We start from the raw sequence: 15,242 nt of genomic DNA, 5'->3' as shown, positions 1-15,242 counted from the left end.
CGGCTGCGAGTAATTTCGTGGGGGTTGAATGTTCCTGGGGTTTCCGTGACGGTAACTGGTGTTGCATTTTTAGCAAGTCGAAGTTCTCGCTTGTGGCGGCTAAGTGTGACGATCGTTTGTTTAAGTTTCTGGGGGGAAAGCTTGGGTTAACCGAACCCTTCGCGTAGGAAGCAAAATAGACTGTATCGAGTATCTTCAGTTACTTATACAATACTTTTGGAATCTTCTTTTAACTAAATTGTGCTGGAGCTAAAAATGTGAACTAGAAAACGAGTGAATTGAAAATTTGTACTGGATTCAGGCAATAAATTAAAATGCGGTTTTTCAATTAGAAAACTATTCTTTATTTTATACGCGAGGAAGACACGTCACTAAACAACGATAAGAGCTCGATAAGACGCAAAGGGGGAAAAAAGAAACTATCAGCGTTCACACCTACTAAACAGATGATTACTATGTCATTCTTCTATATATGTTTATATTAATTATTTTTGCTGTCACCACTACACACACGCACTCATTTCTCCTAGTAATCCAACAATTTGTAATTGTTAATAAGAGTAGACGACGCTTTGCATTTATTCGAGACCTTCGAAATTTCTTCGAACGTATTAACATAATTTCAAGCGAACCCTTGTTTTCTCGTATCATTCTCCATTGTATCCCCGATCTCGATATTTCCCACCCATGGCCCTTCTCTTCTTTTTCCCCGTAATTTCTTTCTTCGTTGATTCCATCCCCGTTTACCTTTCTCAGATTCGAACCGGGGAACCGCTTCCTCCGTGTTATTCCACCGGTTATATTTTCAATTTCGTTAGGACAAGTCGCTTCTGCATCCAATGTATTTAACCAAAAATAAAGGAAACTCGTTTCCCATGCGCTTTCGAAGTCTCGATCTCCTGATCCGATTTCATTTTTCTCTTACTATCGTTTCGTTCCTGAAACGCCCGGCCTCTCAGATCGTTTCATTTACCTGTATCTCAAGAGTGTATCTTCGGGAGCTGTTTTCCCTAAATAAACCGAGAAGCAGATAGGGAATACCAGAGAAACTAACGGAATCGCGAGTTTATCGGCGGGGAGCTATCGTTGGGAAAAATGAAATTTAGCAAAATGTTATTTCGCAGCCGAGCCTCCCTCTCTTTTGACGTAGCGCGAGATCCACTTTATGAAATTGTTGTGCACCAGAGGAAAAAAGCTAATATCGTGTCGCTCTTCTTTCCTGGTTTTCAACGCCGTTTCGGAACAAATGAAAACTCGTTTCAATTTGTACGTTCAGTTAGCTTTACACGCCGCTGTAGAATAATTGAAAGCAATTTTCATTTAATTCTTTGAACGCAGCCGCACGGCAATAGGCGACCATTTACTGATAATGACCATTTAACCGAATTAAACTTACTGCGAGATAAAGTTACCTGTCGTTCTCGCCCGCCGCTTATAGTGATATTTTTGGTAGATTGGCACTGTTTTTGTACCTCTGTAATGGCATTTTAATTTGTTCCTGTAAAATCAAATTAACTTGCTTCCCGGTTTAATTTGCACTCTTTGTATCTCCAAGCTATTCGTTAACTTTTCATTTATACATTTATTTTGAACCACCTGTATTCGCTGTTAAATGTAGTTATTTCATTTCAAGTAACGTGTTAACAGTGTAGAATATTTTGCAGTATGATATTTCCAACTCTATTGTACTCAAATGCGCCATAAAATAACTAATGGACTTTATTCATTTTTAACATCGTTTAAATAGACTCTTTAACCCTTATGTCAATAACCGGGTACCCTTTTGCATAATTCTCAGTTAAAATATCTGATCTTCCAGGTAAAAGATTTAAATATTCGGCCAGATCATTATTTGGCACATTTCCTATCCGTGGTTGCCTCAAGTTTAGAATTTTCTTATCAGAAAACTACTAAAATTGGACGATAAAAAAGACGACAATTGTGATTATTGACATAAAGGTTAAAATGAATTCAATTCGAATTTATAACATAACTTAATCTAAATTCCAATTTATTAGGTACATGATAAGACTACAGAGTAATTAAGTTCGAAAAAATTCCTCATTGTGCATCAACACAACAATTTACTCAAAACTTTTCTACCTTCACAAACGTACACAAATACACGATCGATAAATCAACAATTTTTCCTCCACTTTATTCCATTAAAACTTCTATTTCGTACAATCACGAAGAAGTAGTTTGAACGAGCAATTCCGCCAAAAAATCGCTTCCAAGACGAACCGTTCCCCTTATCGGAATAAAAGGGTCGAGGATATTTGCTTTTTGTCAGGAGCATCTTTAATCTCGATCGCATAGAGTCGGTTGGCTGGAGTTCTCCGACTTACTCCATCCTCAGTTCACCGCTATGCTGAAATTAATTCCAGACTGTTGCTTCCAGCAGACTCCATCGAGGCATGGCATAACTTCCTACTCAAATGGGCCGTTCCATTATACTCGCGTGCATCGACAGATAAACGAGCCACGTTCTGGCGAACGCCCGATACCCCGCGTCATCGGTTAAGACGGTCACGTTTCGTTTTTTAACTACGTACAGCGTACCGAATCTCCCTTGAATGCGCGAATAATGTAATTACCGTGTCCATTTCAGATTCATCCGCGCCTGTCTCTTCGTCTACTCTGCAGTTTGTTTCGAAATGAGCGTGAGGTGAGAGCTGATTCCGTAAATGGCGCATTTCACGCTGGGTTTCTTCTAGAGAGCAGTGAAAATTTACCGCAATTTCTTCCAATACTGCTTTTTTTCTGTTACGATATTTTATATCTTCTGTATTCCACAACATTGATTTTTCGAAATGAAGTCGGTAATTTCATATCTCGAATTTTTTTCTCGATACTTTTTCACTTGGACGAGAGTTCTCTCAACAATGCGAAACTGTTTCGCGTTTGCAAAGCAACTATCCGACAGTAATATGATTTTGTATCCACTCGAGAGTAAGTCGCAATACGTCAACTCTCAGACAGTTGAGCGTTGCTCTCAGAGAGTCACTCTCACACGCAGTGTTCATTCGCGAGAAATACTCTTGAGAGCAACTCGCGATAGTTTTACCACTTAGCACTGTGTAACATTTTCGTCTCAAGTTTGATCGGATAAAATTTGGGCCGCGTACTTCATGGAGGACACCCCCTCAACACATAGTTTAACATAAAACAGCGAGAAAGGCCGAACGCCCACCAATAGTCCAAAAAGAACAGAATAGCGCTTCACGTTCAAAAAGTCGTTCACACAGATATTTTCACACTCGATCAATAATTAGACTCAAGCAAGATGAAATTGGCGTGTGAAAGATGCGAAACGCTGAAAATAATAAATATCAAGAATCGCGTCACAACACCCGGTGTATTGTCCGCGCCGAATTCAGCATAAAAATAGCGTAGCCGCTAACAAACGCGTCAACCTGTCCAATTTAATTCGTTACAAAATATAAGACAATCTTAACCTTAGCTTAGGAGGCATCGAATGGATGGCGACGATAAACGGCAGGTATTTATTCAAGCTGTCTTGGCCACGGCATTCTATATATTAGCGTGGTTCGCGAGCAGTTGATCAAAGTCGATTATCGGTCAGCTACGGTATCTCGTAGCTCGATGTGGAAGATCGTTGTGGACAGTCTGCCTCTATCGAAGAAATCCGATACCGCAAAAGTACCTGTATTTATCTATCGTCAGCGTGCTGGATACAGCGTTCCAGCCAGCACGAGAAATCGTCTTCGGGAACTTTTCTTCTTCTTTCCTCTCCACGTCTCAGAATGTCATTCACGATTCTCTTGCCTTTCCGTTCGAGAATCTCACAGACGATGCTGCTTGTAATTGAAGTGGATTTTGGGAAGAGGCAGTCGGTAAGCCGATTTTATCACAGTCTTGCGGAATAGTTCGTCCAGAGTCTACGTAGTTTGAGTACTTTAAGGCTGAGGGTAGGTTACACCTTCCTTTGACTCGTCACCACGATTTACCTTTAACCTCGGATCGAGCAACTTGTGCCGATCTGCTTCCGGTTGGTTGGCTGTTGGTTCCTTCTTGTCGCAAAAAATTTTGAAGAACACTTCTGTTTGCGAAACATTTTATTGGCCGATAGTTGGGTGTATATTTAGTTACAAATATGTGAATATTATTCAACGATAACTGAAGTGTTAAAGGAATTAAATAGTGAAATAGCAAATAGCGAATGAGAAATCGAGGTACAATTATTCTATTTATTTATTTATTAAATAAACGGGCAAACTACCAGTATTCAGGGTGGGCCACCTAACCCTAGTGCGTTCTTCTGTTCGACTACACACTTAAGGCCTTTGGATCTTCTTTGACCCAATGACATTTCTTATTTATTTTTTATAATTATGAGAAACAATTTTTATTATCAGCACGCCATATGAACCTACACAATAAACTTTTAATATAACGTTAAGAAAACATAAACTTGATAACAGCAAAAGATATTAAAAATATAAGAAGACAATGGGTCGAAAAAGACCCGAAGACCGCACTAGAGCTAATTATCTTCTCTATTTAGGTATAATGATACGAGAAAATTTTTATACACAATTCAATTAATTTCAAAGTGTGAATAAGATATGTGTTCGTAATCAAAAATCGCTACGATTTCAATACCTCCCGATACGCGTTATTCGCGGTCTCGCGAGTATAAACTGAGCACTGTAGAGTTTGCGATACGATTTAACAGGCGAAATGCCGTAGACTTTAATATAATGCTTGGTACACGAAGTTCGCCGATGCCTACGCTGAATCGTGTTACTCGTTAGCGCGTTCGAAAGCAACTGACTTCCTCGACAACAATTCGGTTTAACCGAACTGTCGCCCCGTTCCACTCCCCCCGGTACCGATACCACCTTTGCTGAGCCAGTATTGCGAGAAGGACGTCCGCGGGGAAGGAGACGGTGTGTTTACGACGCTCGCGATCGCGGTGGATCGCGCGAACGAGGAAGCCAGCTGACGAGCGCGGTTTGTCGTTCGAGGCGATATGCTCGAGTATAATAATATGACTTTAAAATAACTTCGAATTTAAAATTTTTAATTAAATATGAAACTTCCTTTCCGTTTTGCTATTTCTTCCATCCTATTCACCCTTTGTGTTAAGCACTCGGGTACTAATTTCCGCGTACTTGGAATATTGCACTAGGTGCCGTCTGAAGACTGAATGTATTGCGTTGAGAGTCTGACTGAATCTTTAAGATTGCTAATGTAACTGATGGTCTGTACACTAACGCTCTCCCGTCCTACTTATTTTTTCAAGTTGTTATTTTGTTAAGCACTCGGGTACTAATTTCCGCGTACTTGGAATATTGCACTAGGTGCCGTCTGAAGATTGAATGTATTGCGTTGAGAGTCTGACTGAATCTTTATTATTCCTAATGTAACTGATGGTCTGTGTATTAACACTCTGTGGTCTTAAGCTAAGTCGGCCTTCTTATCGAGTCGTCCCTTCTCCAAATCTTCGAAAATTTGAAGAAGGGACGCGAAGGGAGGTTCTTAAAATTACTAAGTGACCAACCCCGTATCACCCCCTTCCATTGCGCCCGGAGTGCGTCACGTCCTTGGAGCGGGGGTGACGAAGCTGGTCCTTGTTGGACGGAAATTTGACAACAAGGGGGGAAAACCCGGCCAGGTCAACTCTGACTCTCCGACTCGTTCGGAAGGTCAGGTACCGAGAGGCCTCGGTAATTGCATCGGTTTCGAAGACCCTTTGGGGGTGACTTTATGATACCTTGCCTTACTGACTGAACAATAGCCTATTCTTTAATATTTTAGAAATTCTAGGTGCCGCATGTTTGCTGCAGACCGGTCTGCTAAATTAAAAATAACGGTTTGCTGAACTAGAAATCACGTATCACAAAATCGTCCCCTTGCTGTCCTAACACTTTGAAACCATTTAAATTAAATATAAAACTTTGGCCCACCCTGTACAATAAGATTGAACAGTGCTAAGATATTCCATCATAAAAATTACGTAGCATTTGTAAAATGTATAAATTGAGCCTGAAAAGAAGTCAATTTCACAATCGATAGGATTTGCACGAGATAGGATACGGCTAATCGGATCACATACATACATTTTTCTTCGATTTATACAGTGGAAGTATGTGACAGTAATACTAACTAAATAAAGTATATACGATACAAGTAAAGATATTAAATACTATTGATACTATTTCATACGGAATTAGTGACATAGTGTTTTCTCAGAAACGAAGTTTAATTCAAAGCGGAGCAAAGTGTTGCTTTTTATTAACGGGGGTAAACAGTGCTCGAATGGAAGAAATTTAATTGCCGGGGAAAGGCAGTGTTACACATAAATTTGCAAACGCGCGGAGCTATTTGAATTAAACACGAAGCGTATCAGAATTTTTGTGTATTTTCGTTTCTAAATAGAGAGCCGCGCTTGCAGTTCTGAAAATAGAGAAAGAATTAAGAGCGGTACAGTGGTGTACACCTCTTCGGTTAACCGTGTCGCTAAACGAGCGAGTAAAACTGCGCTCGAAACCGCCGAAAGTGTACAGATTCTTTCGTGGAAAAATAAAATTTCCGCCGCGTGTTATTCGCTGCGGAGTATATCAAAATATTTCCAACGAAAGATATTGAGAGCGGTAAATCTGAGCGTGGCTGTCGTATCGAATGAATAAAACAGATGGAATTGAAATGGGGAAAGGATCGGGGGAGAGATTAGATAATCTACAATCTGAAATTGATGACCGCGATACCATTCACGGCAATTGGAGAAGAAGTATTATACCGTGGGATTTAACTGTATTTTTAGTTTCGAAAAAGTGATCTGTTCATTCTACAGGCGAAGGCGATCCTTCGAACTTGTACGAATTTTCAGGGGTAAAGTGAGAATTGAATTTTAGTCGATTTACGTTAACCAAGGTATACAGGTTGTATGGAAAATTTGTCTGATAAAAGAATTCTACTGGAAAATCATTCTTTTCCTTGGTGAACGCAATCGTGAGAATTTTATTCGAAGCCTGTCCTTTTAGACGTAAGTGGGTTAAATGTGCTTCCATATAACGCTGGAACGTCGAAGACTGTCAATATATGTCCAAACTGCAGATTGCACGTATTTATTTTGAACTGGTGTCAGACTGTACGGCTCCATTTGAAAAGAAGACACAGTTGTACAATTTAAATTGCTCCGATATAACAAGTGTATTGCAGAAGACGTATTAATGTTGTGTTGTAGTGTGTTAACTTTTATTTACCTCCATTCAATTGGAAACTATGAGAAGTATTAGTGAAACCTTTGATAGCTTCGATTAATGAAAAATGCTACATATATCTGTTTGCAATAAAAAATTCTTCGAATTTCCGTGTAAGTCGATATCTTGTAAGTGAAAAGAAAAACTGATATGGTTATCACTACTGTGATCATTTTCACGGAGATCGTTTTAGTTTAGAATAATTTTTTATTAACAAACTCATGACACTAGTCCAGGTATATTTTTTTTATCAAATCTCGCATTTACTACAAAAATACCTTGACTAGTGTCATACAACTTTATTAATAAAAAATTATTGTTGAATTTCTAAACTCTGCTTTACTTATATCTATAATAAAATAAAAATATTCTGATTTACTTACAATTAGAGCTTTCGCAACATATTTTGCGATGAATGAAGTTCATATAATTGATATAGCAGCTCAATATAAGAAGTAAACAAATGAATAATATTCCCTTAGAAAAATAGCACAATTATTCTTCCAAATATTTTTACAATGTTAAAATTATTAATATTCTGAGATGGTCTGTAATTTCTAAACTAAGGGTTCTGGTTGTTCATATCTCGGTTAGGGTCTTCTGATTTTTCACTTGGAGTATTAATTCCAAATATTTCTAGAGCGTCGATTGGTCATTCTTCGTCAACAATTAGTGAGCAACTCTGTCAAATATCCAGAATTAAAAACAAATTCCGGACTAAATGTGGTCAAGCTAGACCCAAGTGGACCTTTTCGACAATAATTCTTTTTAGGATTACCGAAGTTTCCTTCACATTCACTAAATGTTCTAATTCTTACGAACAGGAGTGCACATACTTCTGCGTGCAGAATTCTTCCAATTCAAATCAATTTGTGAAGAAAAGCACAATATCAGCCAAGAACTTTCATCATTGTTCGAGGACTCACGAACCACCGACAAGAAGGAGACACGTGAGAGAAACGAAGGTAGCCGGAAACATTCACTTAGTGAGCCGTCGTTTAATCGTTAAAGTTTAAAACTAGCATCGGTCTGGACTCTAAACGAACCGTAATATTTTCACGCCGCTATACCGAGGTAATTAAGCAAGACGCCCGTTCCGGGAACCGCAACAGATGCTCGAGCTCCCGCGATTTCGAAGTCTCACCTAGCAGACACGTCCTGCAACGAGAATTTCGCTCGGAAACGCCGTTTAACCGTTCACGAGAACAAGATCGCTCTTTCCGTCGTTTGCATCCATCTTCGCGGCCACGGCTGGAAACTTATTGTTCCACGACGCTTGCTCACGACGTCGATGGTAGGAGGATCTTTTTTTTTCTTCCTCTTCTCCTCCTCCACCCTCTCTCGCCTGTTTTCACCGGGTACGCTTCGACGCTGAGAAATTTCAGCAATTCCTCGTCGCAGTTAGCAGTTCCCGGCACGTTTCTTGCACGGGGCTGGATCTGAAACGAACCGATGACTGGAGAAACAACTTATTTTTCCGCGAACTTGCCGCCGCGACGTGAACGTGTGTTAGGGAATATTTGAATTTGAAGTTCGAGACATTTTTGTTAACGGTGGGGAGGGAAAAAGTATGTGCTCGAATGGACAGAATTTAATTGCCGAGGAAAAGCGGCTTTACATAAATTTGCAAACGCACGGGACTATTTGAATTAAACATCAAGCATGACAGAATTTTGTGTATTTCCGTATCTAAATGGAGCCGCGTTCGCAGTTCTAGCCTTGTTCATTTTTGCGAACATTTTGCAGAATGCTGTTGTGAGGTTCTGTTTTTTATAGATTGAAGTATAATCGAGAAGGTATTATACAGGATGCAGGACGATGTGCCCAACCGTCAACTCTGAGGACTTTTTTTCACCCTTCAATATGGTCGATAAGAGAATTCGTGTCAAATATTTCCCCACCAATTATCCTCTACCTAAATTTTGTCAAAATCGGCGCGTGAATTCGATTTGTTTCCTTGTTGGCAATGCAAGCGCAATCGTACGCAAACTGGTTTTTCTCAAAGATTAAGTCTGGGATGAAGATACGTTCGGTATTTTCAGAAATTCAGAATTTCCAAACTTGATTCTCTCAGAAATTAAGTCTCGGATGAAAAAATTTTATTCTACATTTCTCGTTTATTTTTGCACGAGGAATCGTCTTTGGCCCGTGTGTACAATACTTTCGCTGCTTTACGCGCTAACAAAGAGAATATCGCATTTTATTTAGTAACGATTTTCAAAAGACAGAAGAAACTTTAAAGAAATACAATTACAACAAGAAAGACATTTTACAGCATTGCAAAATGCGAAGAAGTTACCAAAGCAACGCTTAATGTCCAACTGATACATTCATATTCCACCGCAGAAGCCACCAAACATTTTGACGTTCTCAATTCTTCGTTTCTATACCGCCTAACCTAACCGTAGACAAAGTAAGCGATTATTGAAAAGACACAGGGTAGTTTGTACCGTGTATTTCTCTAAATGAAATATCATTGCAGCATCGATAGAAAAAAGTATAAATATCTGCGGGAAACAAAGGGGGCAATATTGTTGAAAAAGAAAGCGATCATACAGGTGCTGTCGAATGATGTAGAATGGCGATTCGGCCACGTAAAAACGGCAATGTGCGCTCATAAAAATGGATCGATGTCTGTTTCAGTGCCGAAGGTGGAGATCGTCGACGAGCACGGCGCTACCGCCGGTGACAAATTCTACAAAGCTGGCAGCACGATAGAATTGAAGTGTGTGGTCAGCAATATACCACAGCCTACCGGGTACGTTACGTGGCGGCATGGATCCCGAACGTTGAATTACGACACCACTCGTGGAGGAATCAGGTGAGCTTCGAACACACGATTTAATGGTACAGAAAATCATTTCACTGCTCTACCCTGCTCTAGATATCATTTCGTCGAAATTCCTCCTCTATTATCAGCCGACGAATTCGACATTATGCTCGCGGCTAAAGTTAGCTCTTCGTCGAAATCTGTAAGGGTGGCTTTATGTGTTGCTTGAGACGACAAAACGGTCGAATTTTAGAATTTGATTCTGAATAAAGATAAAACGAGGGAATTGATATATCGTGATTACCTAACAATAAAAGATCTTCAGTCCTTTTCTGTAAGTTTCTCCAATAATTAGAAAATTTCGAGAAACAAGATGCAAGATGATAGAAGAGTTAAATAAGTAGAGCAATTTTTTTCAATCGTATGACAGAAAAATATTGGATACTACGATTATTTGTCCGTTTGTTTAATCGTTGAAAAAAGCAGCTTCTGCGTGAATGCACAGGAGAACAACTTAAACAACTTATCAGATGATTAACGAGAACAGAAGGAACTTCAACTGCTTTGGCGAACATTTTCTTTCATCTAGTTGCGTATTATTTCTCTCGGTCTATAAATAATAATGAGCAGTGACGTTGTTTAATGACGATGCGGGAGGAAAATTCAAACTCCGTAGAGTGAACCACCTCGTTAAGGGAAACCAGACATTCACAGACATCCCTTCTTTTGTATTTTTTTTTCTTTTTCTACCAAGTTACAGTAGCAATATAAAGTTTCATTCTGAGATTGGAGCACTTTCGAGGCGGTCTGATTTTGTATTGTAAACGTGAATTTCTAGTTAAACTTCAGACGTTGTTGTTGGATTGCGAACACGATTGTTAGGGTTTGTTAGGCGAACGTACAAGTGGCCTTTGCACCGTGCAACTTAAAGTGCAATCAGAGAAGAGATAATAGAGATGCATCAAAGTTTGCTTCAAGATAATTTGATCAACCTACGTAAATGCTATGTAAATATGCTCGGCAGAATTCTATTCGATCCGAGTAATTTTGATTCGTCAGAAGATACCTGTAGGTAGATCTTGTATCGTTATGCTAGAGCATTAACATTTGATAATGTACAAGTAATATTGTGTACGAGAAAGAAAGAAATTTTTTTCTATTTTCAGCTGCATCAAAGTTTGCTCCAAGATAATATGATCAACCTTTGTAAACGCTACGTAAATATGCTCGACACAATTCGATTCAATCTAACAAGAGAACATCTCCAAGCGATAATCACTGATATTGATGAAACCTTGATGAAGAAATATTTTTTTCATCGACAATAGTCCACATTGAGAGAGTGACAATCTAGTAATGTACAGTATTTGGTCAAAATTATTTATTATTTTGTATTGTTCAAATTTGTTCCCGAAAAATGCAAAATTCGTCAACCGACGCTATTTCTCTATCTCTAACAGTTTTCGAGATATGAGACTAAATACATTTACTATCTCCAACCTCCCCCAGGGCGATTTTCACCCCTTCACTGTGAACGATTGCCGATATAAAAAAAATTCGCGTCGAATATTTTGTCCAGAACTACTATACATCGAAGTTTCAATGAAAATCGGCGATTTTCACTTAGGGATGTTCGCTTGAAAGTCATTTTGATTCGTCAAAATATACCTGTAGTATATTTTACAGTGCTAAACCATTAACATTTGATAACACAAAAATAATACATAAGAAAACAAAATTTTTCCCTTTTTCAACTATACAAAGCTTGCGTCTCAGCAGAATCTTGCACGAAAACGCTAACTCCTCTGAACTATCGATGTTACAGTGGAGCAGGGGGGTTCTTGCGTATCTATTATATTTCATATTGCAATGCTAATTGTGAGCTATTAACAAGAAAACGAAATTTTTCCCATCTTTCAACTATACACACAGCTCCCGTCCCAGCAGAATCTTGCACGAAAACGCTAACTCCTGCGAGCTATCGATGTTACAGTGGAGCAGGGGGGTTCTTGCGTATCTACTTCCCTCCCATGGTGGTTCTTTCTTTTTAATTAAAGCGAAACGGAGCTGCAGGGTGTAACATCTGACCGCATGGACCGTATTCAGATATGGTTTGCGGGCACTCTAGTAATTTCGTTGGCCGGCAGCCGATAGTTTATGCAGGCTGCATGGGGATTCTAATTGCTTCGATAAAGAATGGAACGTTCGGTGAATTTTGAAAGGCTTTCATTAAAGTTCTCTGAACTGGCAACGCCGGTCGCCCGGCGTGTGTGACCTAATTGGTTATAGATATGACAGAATTCATGAATTTTAAATAGCTCCCGTTCGGTTACCCGCGCTTCCAGGCCATGCTTGCCCTCGCCTCTAGCCCCCTCCACCCTCCTACCTTTCGATCACGCCAGATTCGTCGATAAATCGATTCGCGAACATGCCTCCCCGTTAATTCGTTCACTGTCATACAGAAGAGACTTTCTTCTCGTCAATTTCGTGTGTCAACGGAAAGAGCTTGACGCCATCGCGATAGAACCGTGCTGACGTAGTCACTTTGCTATCCGTGGATATGCGTTTTGAGATCGTGAATTCTTACTATGACGGGCTGTGACGTCGTCCATTATCTCGTCGATTTGACTTATTGTTTTATCGAGGCGAGCTATAGTTTTTCCAGCTGGAGCTTTTAAACGAGTTACTCGGATGAATACGTTAGACGTAGAAATTAATTCGGTGAGTTTACGCTACGTGAATTATAAATTTCAAATTTAAACAGTTTCCCGCCATTTCGGAATTTCGAAGTACCGACATTAATATTTAACAAAGCATCGCATAACTTGGCGAGAAAATGTCATAACCTAGAAAAAAGACATTGGTAAACATAAGGGCGTTGGAAAAAGACACCGAATTAATTTCTATACCTAATATGTTATATTTTAAATTAGAATTATCCCCTGAAATATTTTTTCTTTTAGTGTAATAATAATATTTTTAAAGTTAGGAAATATAATAAGGATATTTGCATGTTAATACAATTTCCACGTAACAAGGGTGAAATCTGTAACAGAGAAATTAAATCTTCTGCTACTTTTTAAGTATTTGCATTATAATTCACGATCATGCAAATATCAGATTTCACACGGTTCTTCTCTACCTGTTATCGTTATATCTGATCATGATTTATTACCATTATCGTTATTGCGTAATTCCTGCCGGAATACTCGGTAAACATTTCGATAAATACGTTTGTTAATTTCATGCTCAATCACATTATGTTGCCGGGGGTATTCTGTTAGCTTAGACACGTATAAAACAGGCGGAGCACAAAGGTGTGTATACGCGAAATCGGCGAAACTGTTGATCGATAAAACACCGTCGACTGCAAGATAAAATTGAGGTTAATGAAAATGCATGTGACGCTCGTGTAAATTTTCGATTCGTTTATGCATCGATTATTGTCGATACACCGTCTCATTTATTAAAATGCACACTCATTTTGATAAAATTCGCAGCGTATCATATCGGCGGCGAATTTTGACGGATAACTACTAACAGATTAACGACGGATAATTTTGAATGAATGATTAGAGTGATTAAGGATAATCCTGTCATAATGCACGAGACTCGGTGAACTTCTGTCCTGTATTAATTTATTTTCCTCGATTCGCGTCGTTTTTCCAATAATAATTCGTCACGTTGAATTAAGAAATCTGTTTACAGGAAGATAATTTTCTGTTTTTACTGAGAAAAATTTATATAGTAAATTAGTAATATTAGAAATTAACGTAATTAAGCTACCGGTGATTATATTATTGGATGATTGCAAAAGTTCGTGCCCGATTTGAAAATGAAACACAATCGGTGTGTGCAAAAGCAGATTTCGTTTGAAACTGAAATGGAACGAAGCGAATAATTATTTGAAAATAAAACACAAACGGTGTTTCTTTCGACAGGAACGTAACATTACGCTAAAAGAAACATCTGTGCCGAAGTCGATAAGGTTCTCGCCACCTTTGAAAATCGGGCACGAACTTTTGCAATCATCCGATACAATTTCACGAAACGAAGAATATTTGAAAATGACGTTAATTCTGATTCCACGCCGTAGGTCGAAATGCGGAGAAATAAAATAGCGTAATCTTACAGAGAAGTGGAGAATTTTCGATTGTTAGTCATAAAGATTCGAGACGATTGCACCAAATGGGACGTTAATGCGTACTATTATGAGAGTCGCAGAACATCGAAACACAGTCGTAATCGTCGCAATGTAGGTGCCCTGGAAAAGGTTTCGCGTTCTATCTTTAAAAATTAATCCCGAACACTCGTTCAGACGTTTTACATACCGTCGTAAACGTATTTCCCTTCCTGTCCAATTTTATGGACAGCACAGTATCTTTTTCAATATTCACGATCGACGGAATTCAATTTTTTTACGGTAATCCAGTTTGAAAAAGTGCCAGGCGAATTAACTCGTAAATTAATTTAGTTCTTAAATTTTCCATCGAAAAATCAATAGGTCAGCGTGTTATTCTAAATATAACGATAAATACATTTTACGAACGAGCAGGGGTTGTTTTATTTTTAATACTGGATTTTTCTATACGATGCAAGTAACAATAGAATATTAGTTTACACTTCAAAGCCGTGGTCGATGCCGTAACATTTTCACGAAATAAATTACGGCTTAAAATTCTAAAATCGATTTGATCAATTTAAAAAATAAAAAATACCTGTTTAAACTGAAAATATTGCGTAAAAAAGATATTTCAAGAGGAAAGTAATTAAAATCCGTTCGTTGCTGTTGGCTGCTGAAGCCTTCTGACGATCTTCTACCTTGATTTAACGTGCGTCTATCTTAACTCGATAAACGGAATTCTAAAACGATGCCGCCGAAACAACAAATTTTGCAACCGTGATTGAAATCTGCCGCAGCGAAAGGGTTGAAGGATGACCGTTTCTATGTAGAATATTAGTTTCCATTTGAAATCGAACACTTCGAAGCCATAGTCGATATCATAAAAATTCTACGAAACGAACAACAGATTGAAATTCTACGAAATTGACCGATTTAAAAAAAAAAAAAAGCAAAATGCGTATCGGAACTTGAAATATAGACTAAAATATTTCACGGAAGAAGTATTTAGAGGCTGCGTCAATGACAATTTCCAGAATACTGGTTTACGTTTCAACTCTGACACGTTAAAGCCATAATCGGTGCCGTGAAATTTCTACGAGAAAAAAAAACGACGAATTTA

The 15,242-nt window shown here is 38.7% G+C and overlaps 1 protein-coding gene across 1 annotated transcript in view; it reads left to right on the top strand.

Moving 5' to 3' along the window:
• LOC108576941 overlaps positions 1-15,242 on the top strand; it is a 157,600-nt gene that overhangs the window by 140,273 nt on the left and 2,085 nt on the right. Inside the window, exons 5-6 of the mRNA XM_017940017.1 lie at positions 8,054-8,179; positions 9,873-10,050. Coding sequence (XP_017795506.1) covers positions 8,054-8,179; positions 9,873-10,050 — 304 coding nt within the window. The remainder of the gene's footprint in view (positions 1-8,053; positions 8,180-9,872; positions 10,051-15,242) is intronic.

This window comes from Habropoda laboriosa, unplaced genomic scaffold (assembly GCF_001263275.1).
Source record: "Habropoda laboriosa isolate 0110345459 unplaced genomic scaffold, ASM126327v1 scaffold541, whole genome shotgun sequence".
Classification (NCBI taxonomy): domain Eukaryota; kingdom Metazoa; phylum Arthropoda; class Insecta; order Hymenoptera; family Apidae; genus Habropoda; species Habropoda laboriosa.
The sequence above is the reverse complement of the archived record's forward strand: the minus strand, read 5'-3'. Positions and strand labels throughout refer to the sequence as shown.